Below are 21,462 nucleotides of genomic sequence, written 5' to 3' on the forward strand. Positions count from 1 at the left end.
CATTTGTGCTTGGGGAGCCTGTATGGCCGAGACTGCACCGTAATTCCCGGGCTGGTCTCAATATGATGTCGGAAGAGATCCGTGCGCCCGGGCCGCGAGGAGAACACATCCGAGTAGCGCCGCTGTAACTCCGCAAACTCCGCTCTCTGGGCCAATGTGAGCTGTTCATCACAGGGAAGAGGAGGGGAAGAGGCGGAGCGCGGGATACTCGTTCCAGCTGAGAAATCTCCTCACCTGTCATTGCTTCACTGCCGGCTCCTGCGCATGCCCTGCCCACAGGGGACACGTGACCCGCTCCCCCTCCACAGTGGTACAACAAACAACTGCAGTAGTTTTATGAAGTGATGTAATAATAAAATACTGTATTCACCTTGGAGAGTGGACTTCTACGATATCTTCTTCAAGCTGTTTCTATGTTAAACACACCATCAAAAGCTTGTCCATATTTTCATGGGTAAATGTAAGAACTTGAGATATTTTTTTAATATTACTGACTTAAGATAAACTCATTCTGCTTCAGTGTGCTGCAGAATAGCAGTGCTACGTACTAATTTGTTTGCTGAGTTGGCAGCACACTGGGTCATGTTTTTGATGATTTATTTTTTGGAAACACTGAATATCATCAACTTTTTTCCCAGCGCTTCACTCTCACTTTCTTCCTTCCAATTGTTGGAAAAACAAAGCTATGTCAATCTCTGGCTATAATTTTAAGGCTAGAGAGTAAGGCCAGATGTTTTAGGCAGATTTTACAAGGTTCACTGTGACATTTGCTACACCAAATAATGGAGGGGATGCTTGCAATTCAAATTTTTGTTCGAAATTGAAATCATAACAGTTAGCCGAGGGATAGTTCTTGTCTTAAAACACTCCTAAGTTATCACTGAATTGGCCATTTTTTATTAATGGAAAACACCTTGAGATGCAGCATCTCGTTTTCACGGGGGACTGAAGACATTTAAAATTAACACAATAAATACATTTATAGATAGATAGTATTTTATTAAATGTATAGTACTGACCTTTTTTTCTGGAGAAAATAGCAACATCTCAAATGAAAATAAATATTCTGTAATTCCTAAAAATGCAGACGGAACTAAACAGAGGCTAACATTTTTTTCCCAAATAGAATGTTATAAAAATTATATCTTTTAATTCTAGTTTCCTTACTCACATTATAGTAAACAAATGTATATGATATTAGATTCATACTGTCTGTTGATATGGTAACATTGTAATAGAAATAACGCTGTCATGGACAGTAGTGATGACTATAATGAGCTCATAAATACAGTACTAAACGTAATTAAAAAATGGTTGGTCACAAATACATTATCTTTTAATATACATGCAACTAAGATAGTGATGTTTGGCAATTGCAACAAAACGTCTGAACAGAAAATAAGTATTTATGGTTCCCTAAATGAAATCGTAAGTGAGAATACATTTTTGGGAGTAATAATTGATAGTAAACCTTTATGGAAACAGCGCTCAGGGCGTCCCTAAAAGACAGCGGTTGGGTAGACAAACTCCCTTGGCTGATGCAGGGGCTTCGGACTGCCCCCAAGAAACACCTGCAATCTTCTTTGGCAGAGTTGGTGTATGGCCAGCTTTTGCGAGTTCCAGGTGACTTCATTCCGAACACTACAACACCCTTGTTCGCCGGTGAACAGCGTACTGTTCTTCTCGATGCCGCCAAGGTTCTCCACCATCACCAATTCCCAAAACAGCTTTACACCATCTCATGTTCCCGCTCCTTTACACAGGGTACTTCAGCCTCCTTACGATGGGCCATTTCGCATCCGGGAGAGCGGAGACAATCTTTTTCTGTTGGATGTCGGGGGCCGGTCTGACCGAATCAGCCCACTTGGATCTTAGTCAGCCAATTACCATGGCCGTAATCCCGCGCCGGGGTCGTCCGCTCGCTTTGCCTGGGCACCATGATAAGGTTTTGCATCCTTCTCAGTGGGGCCCCAGGACCTTTGACAGTGCAAATACCCTGCCGGTGCCCCCTGTAGACTCCCAGGCGATTGTATCTGTCTGGAGCACCCGCTCTGATCGGCCCGTCCATGCCACTGTCCATTGACGATTGTTTTTTTTTGATGGCGAATTCTGGGGGGACGTGTGTAGCGGTTGCTTTAAGGACAAAATTCACCACACCTGTTTACTTGACTTTGTCGTCATTATTCACTGCCAATGTTCTATTGTGCACATAACAATGTGGTTCTTGTTTACCATTCATATATACAGTTGGGGAGTGAGTGGTCCCTTTAAATGACCGTCAAGAGTTTTGACAGGGGGCTTGTTGTGTCCGCCATTTAGAGTCGCTTCATAAAAAAATACACATCTACTCTTTGTGTGATTAAATGGCGCACTTGTTTGTGTGTCAAAGCTATTTCAAGTTGTCTTGCTTTTGCGTTGCAAGCGCAACATCAATAATCTTATATAAAGCATTTGACAAATTATTGACGCTTAAGCTAAAACATTTTTTTATAACACGAGTTCAGGCTAACAACTTGAGAGGTTTTGGATATTTCTCATTCCTGAGAGCTCAAACCATTCGTAAACGTTTTTGTGTGTCTGTCTGTATGCAGAGTAAAAATCTGGAACAAACTGGATTTACAACACAAGCCATGCCAAACTAATCATCGATTTAATCTGTTATACAAACATTGGGTCTGGTTGGTATATAGAGATGAGGGTATTTAATTTGACTTTTTGTTGTAGTCTGTCTCATAGGGTTAACGTGTGCTCGATGTTTCCATACCATTATTGGTACGGTATATTGTCTATTATGATTGTTTGTATTTTGCCCCTTGGTATTGTTCATTCTTCCTACATTGTTGCTACAAATTATTGTTACAGCGTAATAATTATTGTTACCTGTGTTAATGCCACCATGATACAACATTTGTATTATGATCCTTAAACAAAGTAACAGTGAAGCTCAATGTATTAATCACTGAATGGAGAACTGGGGGTGGGATTAAATAAATTATCTTCTTCTCACTCACTTTCAGGCAAAACTGGATCATCATGCTTACATACTGTACATTACCTATTGAATCATATGAATTAATATTATTATGTGTTGTCGACCTTGTACTTTTTTGTGTCATTGCCTAAAAAAATAAATGAATATATGAATGAAATAAACCTTCATTCAACTTTATCAATCAATCAGTATTTCACAAGGAAATGGGAAAAAAAATTGTCTTCCATTTGAACATTCATTTGTGGGGTTAACTTGTCCAGAAAAAATGTTTAACAATTATAGATTATAGTCCTCTTATTCTAATATGCGTGACTCATTTCAAATTATGTATTTGTTACCGAAGGAATGAAGTGGGGTTCAATGTGCTCCTTTGGAAAGAACACTTTATTGAGAACAGCAGTGAGACTTGAGTAATCATATTAGACACTCATGCCAGAACAGTGATCATTTGTGGTTTTAACGACAGTAAGTGAAGTTACTGTGGCATGATATGTTTATTCCCAGTACAGAGACTTTAATACCAAGTTTTAGCCGAAAACATTACCATTGCCGACATTACACAATGTCTGTAATGGAAACAAAAGCTCACACTTCTGACTTCTGAGGTTTTGAACAGGTGGTTTTCATTTAAATCTTTGTCAACTGTAACAATAGAGCATTGCTAATCAGCACTTTAAGCACGTGAGCTTTTTTAAAATCGGCGAGTGAGATATTTGTGTAATTGATGATACCGCCGACTCATAAATAGTTGGGCTTCAGTAGCCGCGTGTTCATTCCTTATTTGGGGCTGCCCCTGCCGCTGAGCCGTTCGCACACACTTTATGTGTCACGCTGCCTGAGTCTTGGACAAAGTTGTGGAGAGGGAAATGGTGGGGGGTGTTCAAAGGAAGACAAGAAGATATATGGGACAGTTTAAGATATTTCGTTACACAGGAAAACCTTCGCAGGTGGTGAAGTCAAGGAGGGAAAAATAGAGGGAAGGAAAGATGAAGGGAGGAGAGATTTGGGGGAAGGAGTGGTGATCTTGTGCAGCCAATAAAGAACTAGACGGGAGGATTCCAGAGAGGGCGATGAGTCTCAGCAGTTGGACATCAAGGCAGAAGGACAGGACAGTTTGTCAGCAAAACCTCACAAGAGGAATACAGACAAAAAAAGAAAGCCTGAATAAATCTTTCATGCACCTTTGCACAGGAGGCTTTTATTATAAGCTGGACCTGGACTCTCACAGCTCACACATGTGCTCGTTGAACGGAACAGGAGCTCAAGTGCACATACCCTGATCGTCTTCCAGAACCAATCAATCTTTTTCATGAAATCCTTGCATGGAGCTGCAGATTCACACAGAGACTCCATTGACACCAAGACAAAAACGCTGAAGGAAGAGAAACAGAGGGGCACGAGCTACACTAAAAAGGAGTTTGATTCTTGGTGATCAAATTGTTTTGGGAAAAGACTGAAGGGATGAAGGCACTTCAGAAAAATCAGGGACGCACTGACCAGATGTTAGGAGCCATGGCTGACATGCTTACTTCTGTGGTGATGCCCAATCAACAGTGGGTGAGTTGTGATGTGGAGTACGCCACTCCGTTGCACTTTGTAGTTAGCACATTAGCCGCACAGCGAGAGATAACACTTCTGTCTGTAAAGTTTTCTAGATAGGAATTCCTCTTTGGTTTGCTCCTAAATAGTCCGAAAACATACATGTTTGATTAATTGAAGACTCTAAATTGTGTGGAAATGGTTGTCGAACAAGCCCTTTAACTCCAATCTCACTCAACTGGAATTGGCTCCATGCAGCTTTCCTGAGACCCTGAGCAGGGTAAGCGCTACTGCAAATATGCATGAATGGATGGATGGAAAGCCATTTGTGTATTGATTGGTTCTTCAGTGAAGGCATTATATATTCCTGAGGCAATCTGAAGAACATTTTTTTTTTTTTTTTTCACTGTTTGTGAAGCACAAAAATCAAATTCATGGCTTATGCATATCTTTATTTTTTGGTCTTGTTGATTTTAAGTCACACTGCAACTCACCAATGAAACTAAAACAAATAGACTAGTTTCTCTTTTTTGTGTGGGTGTCATTTATTATTTAATCTTATGAAACATGAGTTACAATCAAATAATGTGACCATGTACAAGTCATATTTAACTGTCATTCAACAAAATGGCAGTATTATTGTAGTATGTTAATACTTTATTTGAAGTATAATGATTAGAATTTATTTGAAATGGTACCTGAATTTACGAGCTTAATTGGTTTTGTTGCAAAGCTCTTAACTCAAAAACACTTGTATCTCAAATCACTTCACTCATTTATAATTGATTGAAATAAATTTAATTGGTGCTTGCCCCCCCCCACCCAAAACAGCATACATTTAACATGTAACATGCCTTTTAAAAAAAGTTTTAAAATCTTGTATAAAAACAATACAATCAAATGTACTACAAACAACTGTTCCAGTTTAAGCAATGTAATCTTAATGTACAGTATTTACATTGGAGAGGTACATGTTTCTTTGAACAGCTTCTCGATCAAACACACCATCAGCGTCTTCTCCATATTTCAATCGATAAATGTCTGCCGTTTATACATCCATCCCTCCATCCATTTTCTACCGCTTTTTCCCTTTGGGGTTGCGGGGGGCGCTGGTGCCAATTTCAGCTACAATCGGACGGAAGGCGGCGTACACCCTGGACAAGTCGCCACCTCATCGCAGGGCCAACACAGATAGACAGACTAAATTCACACTCACATTCACACACTAGGGCCAATTCAGTGTTGCCAATCAACCTATCCCCAGGTGCATGTCTTTGGAAGTGGGAGGAAGCCGGAGTACCCGGAGGGAACCCACGCATTCACAGGGAGAACATGCAAACTCCACACAGAAAGATCCCGAGCCCGGGATTGAACCCAGGACTACTCAGGACCTTCGTATTGTGAGGCAGACGCACTAACCCCTCTTCCACCGTGAAGCCCGCCATTTATACAGTGAACACAAATATAAACACAATACTTTTGGTTTTGCCCTCATTTTTAATGGGGCATTTTTAATGAGTTATACTCAAAGATCGAAAACTTTTACTATGTACAACGACGTAATCCTCTGAAATATTGTTCACAAATCTGTCTAAATCTGTTGTAGTGAGCACTTCTTTGCCAAGATAATCCATCCCAGGCTGCCCACAATTAAAAGGCTACTCTAAAATGTGCAGTTTTATCACACAACACAATGCCACAGATGTGGCAAGTTTTGAGGGAGCGTGCAGTTGGCATGCTGACTGCGGTAATGTCCACCGGAGCTGTTGCCCCTGAATTGAATGTTTATTCCTCTAACCATATTTTTACATCCAACCGGCCTCACAACCGCAGACCACGTGTAATCACATCAGCCCAGGACCTCCCCATCCAGCAGATACACCTCAAACAAACTGTGACAAATCGTCTTCGGGTAGCTCATCTGCATGCTGGTCATCCTCATCGGGTCTCGACCTGACTGCAGTTTGTCGTCGTAACTGAGTTGAGTGGGCAAATGCTCACATTCGATGGCGTCTGGCACATTGGAGAGGTGTTCTTTTCACGGATGAATCTCGGTTTTCAATGTTCAGGGCAGATGGCAGACAGCGTGTGTGGGTGAGCGGTTTGCTGATGCCAACATTGTGAATCGAGTGTCCTATGATGGCGGTGTGGTTATGGTATGGGTAGGCGTATGTTATGGACAACGAACGCAGGTGAATTTTTTGGATGGCATTTTGAATGCACAGAGATACCGTGAAGGGATCCTGAGGACCATTGTTGTGTTATTCACCCGAGACTATTGACCTCATGTTGCAGCACGACAATGCACGGCCCCATGTTGCAAGGATCTGTACACAATTCCTGGAAGCTGAAAAAAATCCTAGTTCTTGCCTGGCCAGCATACTCACCGGACATGTGACCCATTGAGCATGTTTGGTATGCTATGCATCGGCGTATACGACACCGTGTTCCAGTTCCTGACAATATCCAGCAACTTCGCACAGCCATGGAAGAGGAGTGGACCAACATTCTACGGGCCACAATCAACAACCTGATTAACTCTATGCGAAGGAGATGTGTTGCACATCGTGAGGCAAATGGTGTTTACACCAGATACTGACTGCTTTTTCTTACCCTCCTAGACCTCCAATAAAGCAAAACTACAAATTTCAAGGTGGACTTTTGTTGTGGTCATCCTAATGCATGCCTGTACATTAAATATGCTGTTTAATCAGCATCTTGATATGTCACAGCTGTGAGGTGGAATGGATTATCTTGGCTAAGAAAAAGTGCTCACTAACACATATTTAGACAGATTTGTCAACAATATTTGAGAGGAATAGATATTTTGTGTACACAGTACAAACATTTACGTCTTACCCTTGAAAAATTGGAGCAAAAACAACACTGTTGCGTTTATATTTTTGCTCAGTATATATTAGTTTAACATTCTTGGCTGGCATTAGACTAATTCTGCTTCAGTATGGTGCAGACTAGCAGACTGCTATGCTCGGACTGATTTGCAAAGTCTGCTGTATGCTCTGTCATGTTCTTGATAATTTATTTTTTTAATTCCATGAATATCATCCACTTCTTCTTCTCAGAACTGTTCTTCACACCCAGTTCCTTCCTTCCTATGGTTGGAAAAACACAGTTATATTCATCTTGAACTATAAGTTAATGCTAGCAAGTAAGAGCTGATGTTTTGGTTGGATGTTAAGGGGTTCACTGTGACATTTGCTAAGCCAACTTACATTTTTGCCTACAATTTAAAGCGTAACAATAAGCTAAGAGACTGTTCTTATCTCAAAAACAATCTTACGTTACAGCACTCTTAAGTTGAGGAACCACTATAGTTTCATTATGTTTAATTAAACACTTTCCAAAATGACCATTTTTTTTCTAGCTGGTTTGGAGTAATAATTGTTTTGTATTACAGTAAGAAGTGTTCAAACTTGGTTCTTAAATATGATTCCTTGCCCTATAAAAGACAACATCCATATTTCAAATTCATTCCATGAACATGATGACATGATAATGGTTACAAGGAGGCATCTGGTATTATAATACTGTACAGAGAGTCTATTTGAGTTCTGCTTATAAAGATATTTTTCCTTACAATATTTATTTTCATATATTAAAACCACATCTGCCAGACACTACGTTTTAGTGAGGTCTGGTGATGCTTGGTTTTGGCTTTTGACTGACACTCCTGGCTGCAGACCAGTCATCCCCAAACTGAGTGGTAAATGTTATACCTCAACAATTTTCCATTTGATTCTTGCTCATTGTGAAACGGAAAGGAGAAAAGCTGTGCAGGACATTATGGAAAAATACTACTGCAAAGTGTTAGGTTTAAGTGGTTGACTACAAGCACTCTAAAATCTTACCAAGACTTCCCTCCTGAGAGCAGGACTTCATCTGACAAAGGCATCTCTGTGTGTAGCTCTCAGAGGGTGGCGAGGTGGACCTTCCATCAAGTGAAGTGGAAAGGGGGCCTAACCATGGCCACTGGGGACCCGAGGGACTGGACTGGGAGCAGCCCACAGAAGGAACAGGTAGGACCTGAAAGCTCCACAGACCATGACAAAAAGCACAATACCTTGTTTAAACATTGGTTCTCACCAAACCAGTCGGAAACTCGCCCTACCGAAACTTGCAAGCTTGGCTTTCTGACATGACAGAGTTGTAAGACATTCTGCTCAGCAGCTCTCGATGTACTATGAGTGCACTCACTGGTGTTTATGAGTCATTATTTATTCATTCTAGGTACAAAACAACAAACAAGATGTGCCCTATGAGCCACTTATTGTTTGTATGTTCATGGGTGTGTGTTAGTATGAACACTGTACTTGTGTTTTTGTGTCGAGTCGACCTAAAACATCTAAGCGCCCATATCTCATATTGGCTGCAATAACATCTGGCATTCTTAATTGTGCACCCTTCATTAACACTAGCTCTTTTAGCTGTAATTGACCATAAATGAGGGGTTACATCTCTAAGTGCATACTCAATGCTCAAAGTGCAGCCAGAAAACAAGACTCCCTTTGCCTTAAACTGCAACACTATAGCGTTGATTAACATTTGTTAGCCTTTTCATTTTGCTTGAGTGCAGTTCAACAAAAGGAGCTTTGTAGCTGGATCTCAGTTTAAGTTGGACCTTGAGGTCAGGCCACTAACTGTCATGGAAATCAGTACATGGTTTACCAAAGAGGTGCAAGAGAAGCAGGGTTTGCATGGAGTCAGAGAAAGCTGTCAGTATCTGTATCAGTAATGGCGTGATTTGGATGGCGTGTGCTGTTAAATCTGTCAAATCTTAACTTAGAAAAAGAAACAGAAAAGTGTTTTTAGACTTATGTGAAATTAAGGTGACCTAAAGGAAACTTATTTTCCCCAACCCTCGAGAAAGTCCTCTCTTTGAATGTTTTTGCATGGGCCCAATTTCCTCTGGATGGGAAATTAGTAAAACACAAGGCAGGAAGACAACCCGACCACAATAACAAGATGCAGACCCTTAGAGCTGTTCATTTTTCAACTTCCATTGCTGCATATTATTGTGCAAATGTACTCCGGAATTGGACAGCTATGTTAAGGGGTGGCATGGAGTAGTGGGTAGAGCGGCCGGCCAGAAACCTCAGGGTTGCAGGTTCGCTTCCCACCTATTGACATCCAAAAAAATCGCTGCTGTTGTGTCCTTGGGCAGGACACTTCACCCTTTGCCCCCGGTGCCGCTCACACTGGTGAATGAATGATGAGTGAATGATAGGTGGTGGTCGGAGGGGCCGTGGGCGCAAACTGGCAGCCATGCTTCCATCAGTCTACCCCAGGGCAGCTGTGGCTACTGATGTAGCTTACCACCACCAGGTGTGAATGAATGTTGAGTCCCACTTCTCTGTGAGCGCTTTGAGTGTTTAGAAAAGGGCGATATGAATCTAAGTTATTATTATTATTATTATTAAGCACTATATTAACTGGATTATTAGAGTTTAACTGCAGCTCTCCCTATAAATATGATAAACATTTCTTGGTTTTGTCGCGTTTTGTTCTTATGGTTTAAAATCTTTTCAGATAATCAGTTTTATTGAAAAAAGTACATTCTATACAATTATGTATTTTTCATTACTTTATATTAATTTTAGCCATCTCGCAATATCCCGAAAAACGTCTTCAAAGTGCCTGATTTTCACCATCAGTATATCCACCCGTCAATTATCCTGTGACGTCACAGCGTGAAGCCACCAGAAACAAACATGGTGGATAGCACAGAAAGGTATAGCGATAGTAGCTCGGATTCAGACTCGGATTTCAGCGGCGTAAGCGATTCAATGGATTACGCCATGTATTGAAACGGATGGTTGGAGTGTGGAGGCAGGTAGCGAAAACGAAATTGAAGAAGAAACTGAAGCTATTGAACCATATCGCTTTGAACCGTATACAAGCGAAACCGACAAAAACGACAGCGACACGGGAGGAAGTAAGGACGAATTCGGCGATCGCCTTCTAACCAACGATTGGTATGTGTTTGTTTGGCATTAAATGTGGGTGGAGGGAAAGGCTGGATGCAGCATGTGAGGGAGAGAGAGCAAAAATAAAAAAACAGATCTGTCTGGAGCCACAAAAAAATAAAAGCCATATTACATACAGATAGTGTGTCATGAGATATAAATTGAATTAAGAGGACTTAAAGGAAACCTCAAATATAGCTACAAATGAGGCATAATGATGCAATATCTACATACAGCTAGCCTAAATAGCATGTTAGCATTGATTAGCTTGCAGTTATGCCGTGACCAAATATGTCTGATTAGCACACTCCACATAAGTCAATAACATCAACAAAACTCACCTTTGTGCATTCATGCACAATGTTAAAAGTTTGGTGCATCTGCTTTGAGTGTCGCAGGATTCTTGCCATCTCTGTCGTAGCATAGCTGTCGTTGGTTAAAGTGTTCGGAACAAACCAGGGACTTTCGCCTATTTTGGCCACTGGTGCAACTTGAATCCGTCTCTGTTCGTGTTGTTACACCCTCCGACAACACACCGACGAGACATGATGTATCCAAGGTACGGGAAAGCAGTCGAAAAAACGGAAAATAATAGAGCTGATTTGACTTGGTGCGTGTAATGTGATTGAGGAAATGGCGGATCGCTTCACGTTGTGACGTCACGGGTGAAAGGTCTTCGCTCCGACAGGCTTTCAATTGAAAGGCGTTTAAATCGCCAAATTCACCCTTTTAGAGTTCGGAAATCGGTTAAAAAAACATTTGGTCTTTTTTCTGCAACATCAAGGTATATATTGACGCTTACATAGGTCCGGTGATAATGTTCCCCTTTAACACTACAAAGCAAGGCCAGAACTCAGCCACAGTGAACGCAAAGCGTGAGTGGAGCCAAAGCAGAGGGATGTACACAGGGGAACCATCAGGAGTATACTGGTGCCTAAGTAGTCAGGAAGAAATCAGGTGTGAGGTGTGCGTGCAGTTGGCTATGCCACGTGACCCAGAAACCAGGCACTGCAACAAAAAGAATATCATGACACCCTCCAGTTGAGTAAGACTGTTTCAGACATTTTTAAACTCTTAAAGTACCAGCAAAGTGGAAAATAAGTTACCTCTATATTCAGATTCAGATTGGATTTATTTGAATGTATGAAATTTCAACATGATGCAACACATTTTTACATTTTCTTTACATGTCCAAAAAGGAGCAGGAAAAAGCAAAATTTAATCCTCCCTTTTTTCCACTTCATATCAATTATTTACACGTATGTTCACTCCCTGTACACTGTATGTACACATTTCAAACATTTTACACATTACAATCGGTGTAATGTTAATACAACAGTTTTCTTTACAACTAGGTAAGTCACTTATAAGATGAATAATATTTCTCTTTTTTTAACTCAAGTTCAAGATCTTTACCAGGATTCATCTTCTTTGTACTTTGTAAACAACTGTAGTTTAAACGTTGTTTTTTTTTTTAAGTGGCTCATGTTAGTACATTGTTCCACTTCTTTACTTAATCCATTCAGGTTAAAGCTACTATCATATATATCTGATTAATGACACCAAAGTACTTCCAAAGTTTGCGAGTCAATAGATATAATTAAAATACTTAAAATCTCACAAAGATTCCCAACCCATTTTGAAAGTTAATAAGCAAGCCAATCACGTGATCCGTGATGTAGAAGTAGCAACCACAGATCCCTTCCCCATCAGCAACAAAGCTAATCAAGCAGACTTTGAGAGAGCCAACAACGATTATGATCAGGAACATTTTACTTTTGAGCCCGAACACAAGGAGGATGAGCAATAAGTTTAAGAAGCCGAGTGCAGATCCATTGAAACACTATATTGTTACGGTTTGTACAGGGGAAGAGGACGGCACAGACAACAGGGACGTTGTTTAACTCTGTTAGTTTATCTACTGTATATATAGTTCTACAGTTCTACAATATTATAATATACATAAATAATAAATGAAGTGTGTAAATACTCCAAACTATGTGTGCGGTGTGCAACTACGTGTAGAAATTAACCGTAGTGTGTTACCAGAAGTGTTGAGCGAGAGGCAGAAGTCCAAGAGAAGCAGGCTTGCTTGGAGGTCCTTGAGAACAAGCAGGAAGTCGGGGGCAATAGCGAGGTGTCAAAGTATGTATCCAGGCGAGAGGTCGAGAGCCAAAAGGGGCAGCCAAAGAACTAGAGGGTAACACAGGGAGACAAGACATACAGCTCGTAATGCAGGAACGGAGAAAGGCTGCTGGATCGACAAGGAAACACGAGACGAATGAACACGACGGGAAAGGAACACAGAGAGAGCATAGAACTTGAATGACGCTTTACTGTACGGGAACAGATCGCTACGTTCTGGCAGGTTGAGCTGGCTCAAGAAGTCAGGTCTTCTCATCAGCGACAGGTGCGTTGATTGCTGATTATTAAATGCAACCGCTTGCTGCAGCTGGAGTGCTGTGCGCCTGGCGCGCTTTTGGAAGTGTGCCCAGCGCGGCACACAGATGAATGCGCACTGGTGTGCGCCCGGGCTGTGACATATATAGCATCAACAGCATTGCTGGGTGCTCAACACACAAAATAACCATAATAAAACAAACACTTAATGTAATATTTCTACTCTTGCTGGGATGCCGGCAGAAGGGATGCTCACATGATCCCGTTTAGATGAAGAATCAGAGGGGTAGGGGGTTTGTTGAACCATATCTGCGGCCCCTTCCAAAGTTTCTCATTGTTCCCACTAGGTTGAGTTTTTTCTTGGCCTGATGTGGTGTCAGAGCCAAGGATGTTGTTGTGGTTTTGCTGCCCTTTTAGGTTTTTTTAATTAATGGCTGTATAAATTAACGTTGATTGAACACAAATTGGCTTCACGGTGGCAGAGGGGTTATTGCGTTCTGCCTCACAATACGAATGTCCTGCAGTCCTGGGTTCAAATCCAGGCTCGGGATCTTTCTGTGTGGAGTTTGCATGTCCTCCCCGTGAATGCGTGGGTTCCCTCCGGGTACTCCAGCTTTCTCCCACTTCCAAAGACATTCACCTGGGAATAGGTTGATTGGCAACACTAAATTGGCCCTAGTGTGTGAATGTGAGTGTGAATGTTGTCTGTCTATCTGTGTTGGCCCTGCGATGAGGTGGCGACTTGTCCAGGGTGTACCCCGCCTTCCGCCCGATTGTAGCTGAGATAGGCGCCAGCGCCCCCCGCCACCCCGAAAGGGAATAAGCGGTAGAAAATGGATGGATGGATGAACACAAATTAGCGGACAATTAGTATTATTTATTTAATGTTTTTAATTTTAAAGATGACAGATGAGGCTCTGCTTCACCTGCCTACCCTGAGTGGACTGCGTTCCGCCATGGTTTGTCCGGCAGAGCGTGTTTGCATTTTTTTTTCTATATCTGTGGAAGAGATGGGAAAATGGAGAAGCGTCCGCCACACCTCCTGCGGGGTGATCAAGGGAATGGGTCAAATGCAGAGGACAAATTTCACCACACCTAGTGTGCGTGTGACAATCATTGGTACTTTAACTTTAACTTAACTTAACTGTGGTTCATAGAACCATTGGTCCAGTGTTTGAAACAAGTTGCCTTCTCGTGGCCTAGTAAGACTCACATCAGAAGACAACATCAACATTTAGAAATACAGATGTCGTTTTTGCAGTTCTATGTTGCTCTTCTAACCCACTTTTTGTGTAAGGCATAGCTCGGTTGGTAGAGCGGCCGTGCCAGCAACTTGAGGGTTGCAGGTTCGATTCCCGCTTCCGCCATCCTAGTCACTGCTGTTGTGTCCTTGGGCAAGACACTTTACCCACCTGCTCCCAGTGCCACCCACACTGGTTTAAATATAAATTATATATTGGGTTTCACTATGTAAAGCGCTTTGAGTCACTAGAGAAAAGCGCTATATAAATATAATTCACTTCACTTCACTTTACTGAAAGAAATTGACTTCCGAGTTTGACTTGACAATCATTTGCCCTCAAATTCCCTACATTTTTTTCAGTTTTTTCTTATTTTTGCTTCTATTTTACCTCAGCGGCGGCCTTTTAAACTTGCAATATTGTCTAAGTGCACAGAACTCCTGATCATATTTTTTTCAAATCCTGCCAGGATTTTTTGTGAAGCTGGAAAGCTCGGACCAATATTTGGCCCACAATAGTGTACACATGCAGATGATGTACTCAGCATATTCTAGTCTATGTCAGTTGTTGAAGTGACCCCAGGATGCAGAAACAGTTAAGATGATGTTGGTAAAATGATAAATTAAAGGGGAACATTATCCCCAGACCTATGTAAGCGTCAGTATATACCTTGATGTTGCAGAAAAAGGACCATATATATTTTTTAACTGATTTCCGAACTCTAAATGGGTGAATTTTGTCGAATTAAACGCCTTTCTATTATTTGCTCTCGGGGCGATGACGTCGCAACGTGACGTCACCTAGGTAGTCATTCCGCCATTTTTTCAAACACATTACAAACATCGAGTCAAATCAGCTTTGTTATTTTCCGTTTTTTTTTACTGTTTTCCGTACCTAGGAGACATCATGCCTCGTCGGTGTGTTGTCGGAGGGTGTAACAACACGATCAAGGACGGATTTAAGTTGACTTACGTGGAGTGTGCATCGATTAGCACGGCATGCTAATCGATGCTAACATGCTATTTAGGCTAGCTGTATATACATATTGCATCGTTATGCCTCATTTGTAGCTATATTTGCATCCAGCCTTTCCCCCCACCCACGTTTAATGCCAAACAAACACTTACCAATCGACGGCTTTAAGTTGCTCCAGTGTCAAAAGATCCGAAAGTCCTTCGTCTGCACATTTTATCGGCGATGCTACGACAGACATGGCACAGAGATGTATGGATACCCTGCGACACTCAAAGCAGATGCATTTCCAATGATGAAGCCAACGAAATCACATAGGTGAGTTTTGTTGATGTTATTGACTCATGTGCTAATCAGACATATTTGGTCGCGGCATGACTGCCAGCTAATCAATGCTAACATGCTATTTAGGCTAGCTGTATGTACATTTGTAGCTATATTTGCATCCAGTCTTTCACTCCACCCACATTTAATGCCAAACAAACACTTACCAATCGACAGATTTAAGTTGCTCCTGCACATTTTACCGGCGATGCTACGACATACATGGCACAGAGATGTATGGATACGCTGCGACACTCAATTGTTGGTTAGAAGGCAATCGCTGAATAGCTTCAATAGCTATTTGCTCGATAGCTTCAGTTTCTTCTTCAATTTTGTTTTCGCTATCTGCCTCCAAACTCCAACCATGCGTTTCAATACTTGCTTAATCTGTTGAATCGCCTAAGCCGCTGAAACCCGAGTCTGAATCCGAGCCAATGTCACTATATCTTGCTGTGCTATCCGCCATGTTGGCATCACTAAATGACGTCACAGGAAAATGGACGATGGATTAAAAGATAGCGAAAATCAGGCCCTTTAAAGCCTTTTTTCGGGATATTCCATGATTTTGAAATTTTGAAAAAACTTCGAAAAATAAAATAAGCCCCTGGGAACTAATTTTTATTGGTTTTAACCCTTCTGAAATTGTGATAATGTTCCCCTTTAATTTAAGCGAGGCTGTCAAGTACATCCTTCTGATTATTGATTTGAGGCAGGTGATTTTACTCATCACTATACCGAGGCCAGTGTGTAGATATGCGCTTAACACAGTAAGTGGCAACTTAGGAGGGCGAGAGAGCACTGCAACAGAAAAACAGCAAACACAGGAGAAACGCAGGGAAATCTTGTCCAAAACTGTCATGTGGGATCATGACACTATTAGTTGTACCCAGCATGCTTTGTCTTGCTTATCCAGTTTAAGTCACTTTCTTATATACAGTATATACAGTACGACATGACTAACATTTCACAGTTAAAAGCGGTGAAGTGAGCAGAATATGTATGAAATCCTTTATATCATGTTTAGCCGGAGAGTGTGAGAGTGGACATTCAAGGACTGTCATTTGCAGAGGCCGCTCATGGGAATAAACTGTGCATGTGACCTTAAATGGGCAGTGATCAACCTGAAGCTCACACATTGCACTGGAAGGTCCAGAAAGTTTAACTATAAGCTTTATCTTATAGAGGGGCAGGGTTATATACTGTGTATGCATTGAATGAATCATGTCATTCCATTACGTTTCTCAACAATCTTAGATTTCTTTCTCTGACATCGACCATGGTCTGAGCCATGAGCTCTGAGGTCCCAGTGGTTCATACCTTTGTCATTTATTTCCCTGCCAGGCATTGGGCCAGATAATATTTGCATTTAATGTGTTTTTGAAATATTTGAAGAGGTCATACAAATGTTTTTTTTCATGAATGCGACTACGACTCTGCTGTTAGACACACACAGATTGGCTTTGACTCACTCCAGTGTCCGAAGTTTGAATGGGAACCATTGGCCCAGCTCAATTTTTATTAGGGCCACACTAAAAAGGGTCAAAAATGAAATAATAAATATTTGAAAAAGATATCACTCCAACGATAACAATTGGGATGGTGTGGCTCAGATGGTAGAGCAGCCGTGTCAGCACCTTGAGAGTTGCAGGTTTGATTCCAGTTTCCGCTATCCCAGTCACAAACGTTGTGTCCTTGGGCTTTGTGTGCAAATTGGCAGCTGTCAGTCTACCCCAGGGTAGCTGTGGCTACAAATGTAGCTTACCACCATCACGTGTAAATGTGCAAGGAATGAATGATAGATCATCAGTTCTCCGTGAAGCGCTTTGAGTGTATAATAATTGAATCAATTATTATATTTATAATTATTTCAATTAATTTAAGGGATTAGTATTTTTTGACCTACGCTGGAGCAGATTTAGAACAGTGTAGTCACATAATAAAATTTTTTAATCAGATTAATCACCCTTTAAAAATTTGGATTCATCATTATTAATCACAGGTTATTAATCCTTTGGCGAATTTAATTTAACCTAAAAAAGTACCCAACATTGGGACTCAAATTCAATTCTATTGTCAGAATGTCATACAGGAATATTTTCTAAATGTTTTTTTTGAATGCAGGTCATTTATTTGCTCGAAACTTGTTCAAAGTTTTATATAAAGTCCTTTCAGGGTTTATTTAGGAATACATTTTGCCAGCGAGCACACCAGCCGGAGTCTCCTCACTCATCTTTGCTCTGACGTATGACCTGATCACTGACTATTTAACCTTTCAGGTAACCATCTACGGTTAAGGTAAAAGAGCATATGCAGTCAAAATAAATTGCGTGATTAATCTGCATAAATACATGATCAATGCCATACATTTTTGTGAATAATTGCACGAGTTAAGTTGTTCTTTTTGACAACCCTAAAAAAATATAGTAGATTAAAGATGAGTGAATAATATATCTGTGGCTGCCGCGTCCTTTGAGTTTTATGTATGTGGCCATCAGTGAAAAACGTTTGGACACCTCCGCCTTAAAGGGTCAAGCCCGTGAAGCAAAAACTTTCACTAGGAAATAGAACTTTGTTGGTATGATGTCAGTAATAGGAGCTAAAAGTCATCAACAAAAAAATATATATTTTTTTTTATATTTAAGGCTCACAACTCTGCAGGCGGTGCATGAATCTGGTGTGCAGAGTGTGGTGGGAGTGACCTGCTTTTGTAGGCCATGCATACTGGCCTACAAAAATGGAACCTCTATACAGACAGTTCGGTAAAGAAGAGAACACAACAGTGACTCTGGCTTCTCAGTGGGATGTTAGCCAAAAGCTGGGCCCTCATGTCAAACTGACCAGGATGCTGGTTTTCCTTAATTGGCTCTTAGCTTAGAGATGAAGGAAGACAACATGGTGCAGAATGAGAAAAGGCAAGGGAGTTGGAGAAGGATAGAGTGTATGTGAGCCTATTTTGGCAGGATTTCAGCCAGTTGATGGACTGAGGAGAAGCTACTGTCAGTACAGGGTTGGGGATTTGACGCTACTGCTTGTACTGTATACAGTGCATTTTTGGAAAAGAGAATACGGTTACTAAATTCATGTATTATCAAATAGTTAGCATCATTGCCTGAACAGCGCGTTTTTAAAAAAGGACGTTGTAAATATGCATTCCAAGAGGTACTTTAGGAGAAGCAACTATTGTCTATTTTAAAATTTTACTGTATGGTTTTAAAGTTTTGCATGGACTGGAACCTCATTATATCTCGGACCTCATCCAGATTTACACTCCTGCGCGCGCTCAGAGGTCCAAGAGCCAGGACCGAGTGCCAGCTCCAGCTCGTGGTTCCCAAGACGAGACTTAAAACCAGGGGAGACAGGGCCTTCTCTGTGGTCGGCCCTTAGCTCTGGAACACTCTGCCCCTCCATGTTCCAACTGCTCCCACAGTGGAATGTTTTAAGTCTCGTCTTGAGACCCACTTGTATTCTCCGGCTTTTAACACTATGTGAGTTGTGTGGTCCTCTGTGTTTTTACATTTTGATTTCTATTTATTGTTTTAATTGGTTTTACCCTTTAAAATTGTTTTTAATGATGTTTATTTCATATTGTTTTTTTATTGATTTAAAATGTGTTTATTTGGTTTTTATTCAATCATTGGTGGAGCTAAGGATAGCATTTGAATCTTGTTTTTAATATTTTTGTGCAGCACTTTGGAAACTTTGTTGTTGTTTAAATGTGCTATATAAATAAAGTGGAATGGATTGGATATCTAAAGGCCTACTGAAACCCACTACTACCGACCACGCAGTCTGATAGTTTATACATCAATGATGAAATATTAACATTGCAACACATGCCAATGCGGCCTTTTTAGTTTACTAAATTTCAATTTTAAATTTCCCGCGTGTTACTTGTTGAAAACGTCGCGGAATGATGACGCGTGCGCGTGACGTCACGGACTGTCAGGAAATATTAGCGCTGCACCATTAGCGGCTAAAAGTCGTCTGCTTTAATCGCATAATTACACAGTATTCTGGACATCTGTGTTGCTGAATCTTTTGCAATTTGTTCATTTAATAATAGAGACTATAAAGAACAATGCTGTTCGGGGAAAGCGGTGGATTGCAGCTGTCTTTAGCACCGAAACACAGCCGGTGTTTCTTTGTTTGTTGTGAAGCAGAGCGGTCAAGCGAACATGTTTTCTCTACGTCAACCAGCATGTTTTTGGATGGGAAAATTGTGATCTATATCTTACCGGAGACATCATTGGATCATTCGTCGTCCTGCATCAGCTGTCAAAAAAGACAGCTGTGAGCTTGGCTCCTCGGCTTCTCTCTGAGACACTGCGTGTTCACCGCAGCCATCTGACCTCGAAGTATGACTTTACAATCTTTACAATCTCACTAAAACACTATTAAAACAATAAGCAGATAAGCGATCTTCCAGAATGATCCTAGTAAATGTGTCTAATTACATCTGAAACGCTCACACTGCCGCCGCCCGAAACCGTCGCTTTCTTTTTTTTTATACTTTTTTTTTCTAGTCCTTCACTATCAATATCCTAATTCACAAATCTTTCATCCTCGCTCAAATTAATTGGGAAATTGTCGCTTTCTAAGTCCAAATTGCTCTTACTGCTGGTGGCTCCCATTATAAACAATGTGAATATGTGTGGAGCCCTGCAACTCGTGACGTCACGCGCACATTGTCTGCTACTTCCGGTAAAGGCAGGGCTTTTTTTAATTAGCGACCAGAAGTTGCGAATTTTATCATCGATGTTCTCTACTAAATCTTTTCAGCAAAAATATGGCAATATTGCGAAATGATTAAGTATGACACATAGAATGGACCTGCTATTCCCGTTTGAATAAGAAAATCTAATTTCAGTAGGCCTTTAAGTTATCCTCTCTACTTAGTCACATTCACTAGTCAGTTTAGTGTATGTGATTGAGTGTCTCCTGACCAAACAAATGTTATGTAACCTGATAGAGAGAGAGGGCCATTTTGAATGTGGAAGTTTTGGTTTATAGGGACTATCACACTGCCGACACACGCATACACTTGCACACACAGATGAATCATCTGCTGTGTGTGTGTGCGCGTGTGTGTGTGTGTATTTGTCTGTGTCATGTGGGACATGCAGACAAATGAATGGGTGTTAATGCTCACCTCTCATTCCCTTCTCCTCCCTTAAAGTTGGGAGAATAAAATGCCTCCCTCCCATATTAATGTGAATCTTCACAGCTTTGCATGTGTCCCCCAGGGCCTTGTCTGATGTTTGCTGCTGTTTTCCACTTTGTGTCGTTGACTGATAAGATTATTTTCACGAGTATCAAACACAATGCTTTCAGGTCAAAGTTGTCGTTAATGTGATTAATGATGCTTGTACAAACAACGGGAGCACTTTTGTGTGCAGCACTGATGATCAAGTAGCTCCTTTATGCAGGCTTGGTGTCTGTCAGCTATTAACGCCCCCTACTGGGTGTACTCTAAAAGTACACATTGCCAGCTTCAAAGTATCAGTACAATGGAAAACAAGTTGCCTCTATATTGAAACGATCTGATTTATGGCACCAAAAGACTTCCAAAGTTTGCGAGTAAATAAATATGATCCGAATAGTACAACTCTCACAGAGATTCCCGAGCCATTTTGAGAGATATTTATGGCGTCACTGTAGCTGCTGACTGAAGCACATTGTATAAATGTGATATAATTTCCTAGATGGTTATAATAAATAAATACAATGTATAAATATTCAGTTCATATTTACACATAATGTGATTAAAAATGTATTTTATTTGGTAATTTCATGCAAGTATTTGTTAACTTTATTTTTGTTTCAAAACCCATGTAAATTGGAGAGGAACATAGTTTGTTTCCGGTTTGGTCACATTGTTGGGGGGACAATTAATATGTGACGGAATAAGGGAAGCAGCATGAGACAGCAAACATTTGATGGAAGAGATTAATGGAGTCTGGGCTGGAAAATAAACTTTATTCCCTCTGAGTTTGTGAGGCCAATGAGGTAT

The 21,462-nt window shown here is 40.9% G+C and overlaps 1 protein-coding gene across 4 annotated transcripts in view; it reads left to right on the forward strand.

Annotated features, from left to right (window-relative positions):
• Positions 1–3,815: 3,815 nt before the first annotated feature.
• arhgef25a (Rho guanine nucleotide exchange factor (GEF) 25a) overlaps positions 3,816–21,462 on the forward strand; it is a 175,217-nt gene continuing 157,570 nt past the window's right edge. The window contains exons 1-2 of one of the 4 annotated variants that reach the window (XM_061903368.1): positions 3,816–4,549; positions 8,457–8,568. In XM_061903368.1, the coding sequence (XP_061759352.1) occupies positions 4,454–4,549; positions 8,457–8,568 (208 nt within the window). In that variant the 5' untranslated portion in view covers positions 3,816–4,453. Of the gene's footprint in view, positions 4,550–8,456; positions 8,569–21,218; positions 21,459–21,462 lie in introns of those variants that run through there. The other 3 variants (XM_061903367.1, XM_061903372.1, XM_061903373.1) reach the window with 3 other exon arrangements.

Source organism: Nerophis ophidion, linkage group LG06 (assembly GCF_033978795.1).
Source record: "Nerophis ophidion isolate RoL-2023_Sa linkage group LG06, RoL_Noph_v1.0, whole genome shotgun sequence".
Lineage (NCBI taxonomy): Eukaryota > Metazoa > Chordata > Actinopteri > Syngnathiformes > Syngnathidae > Nerophis > Nerophis ophidion.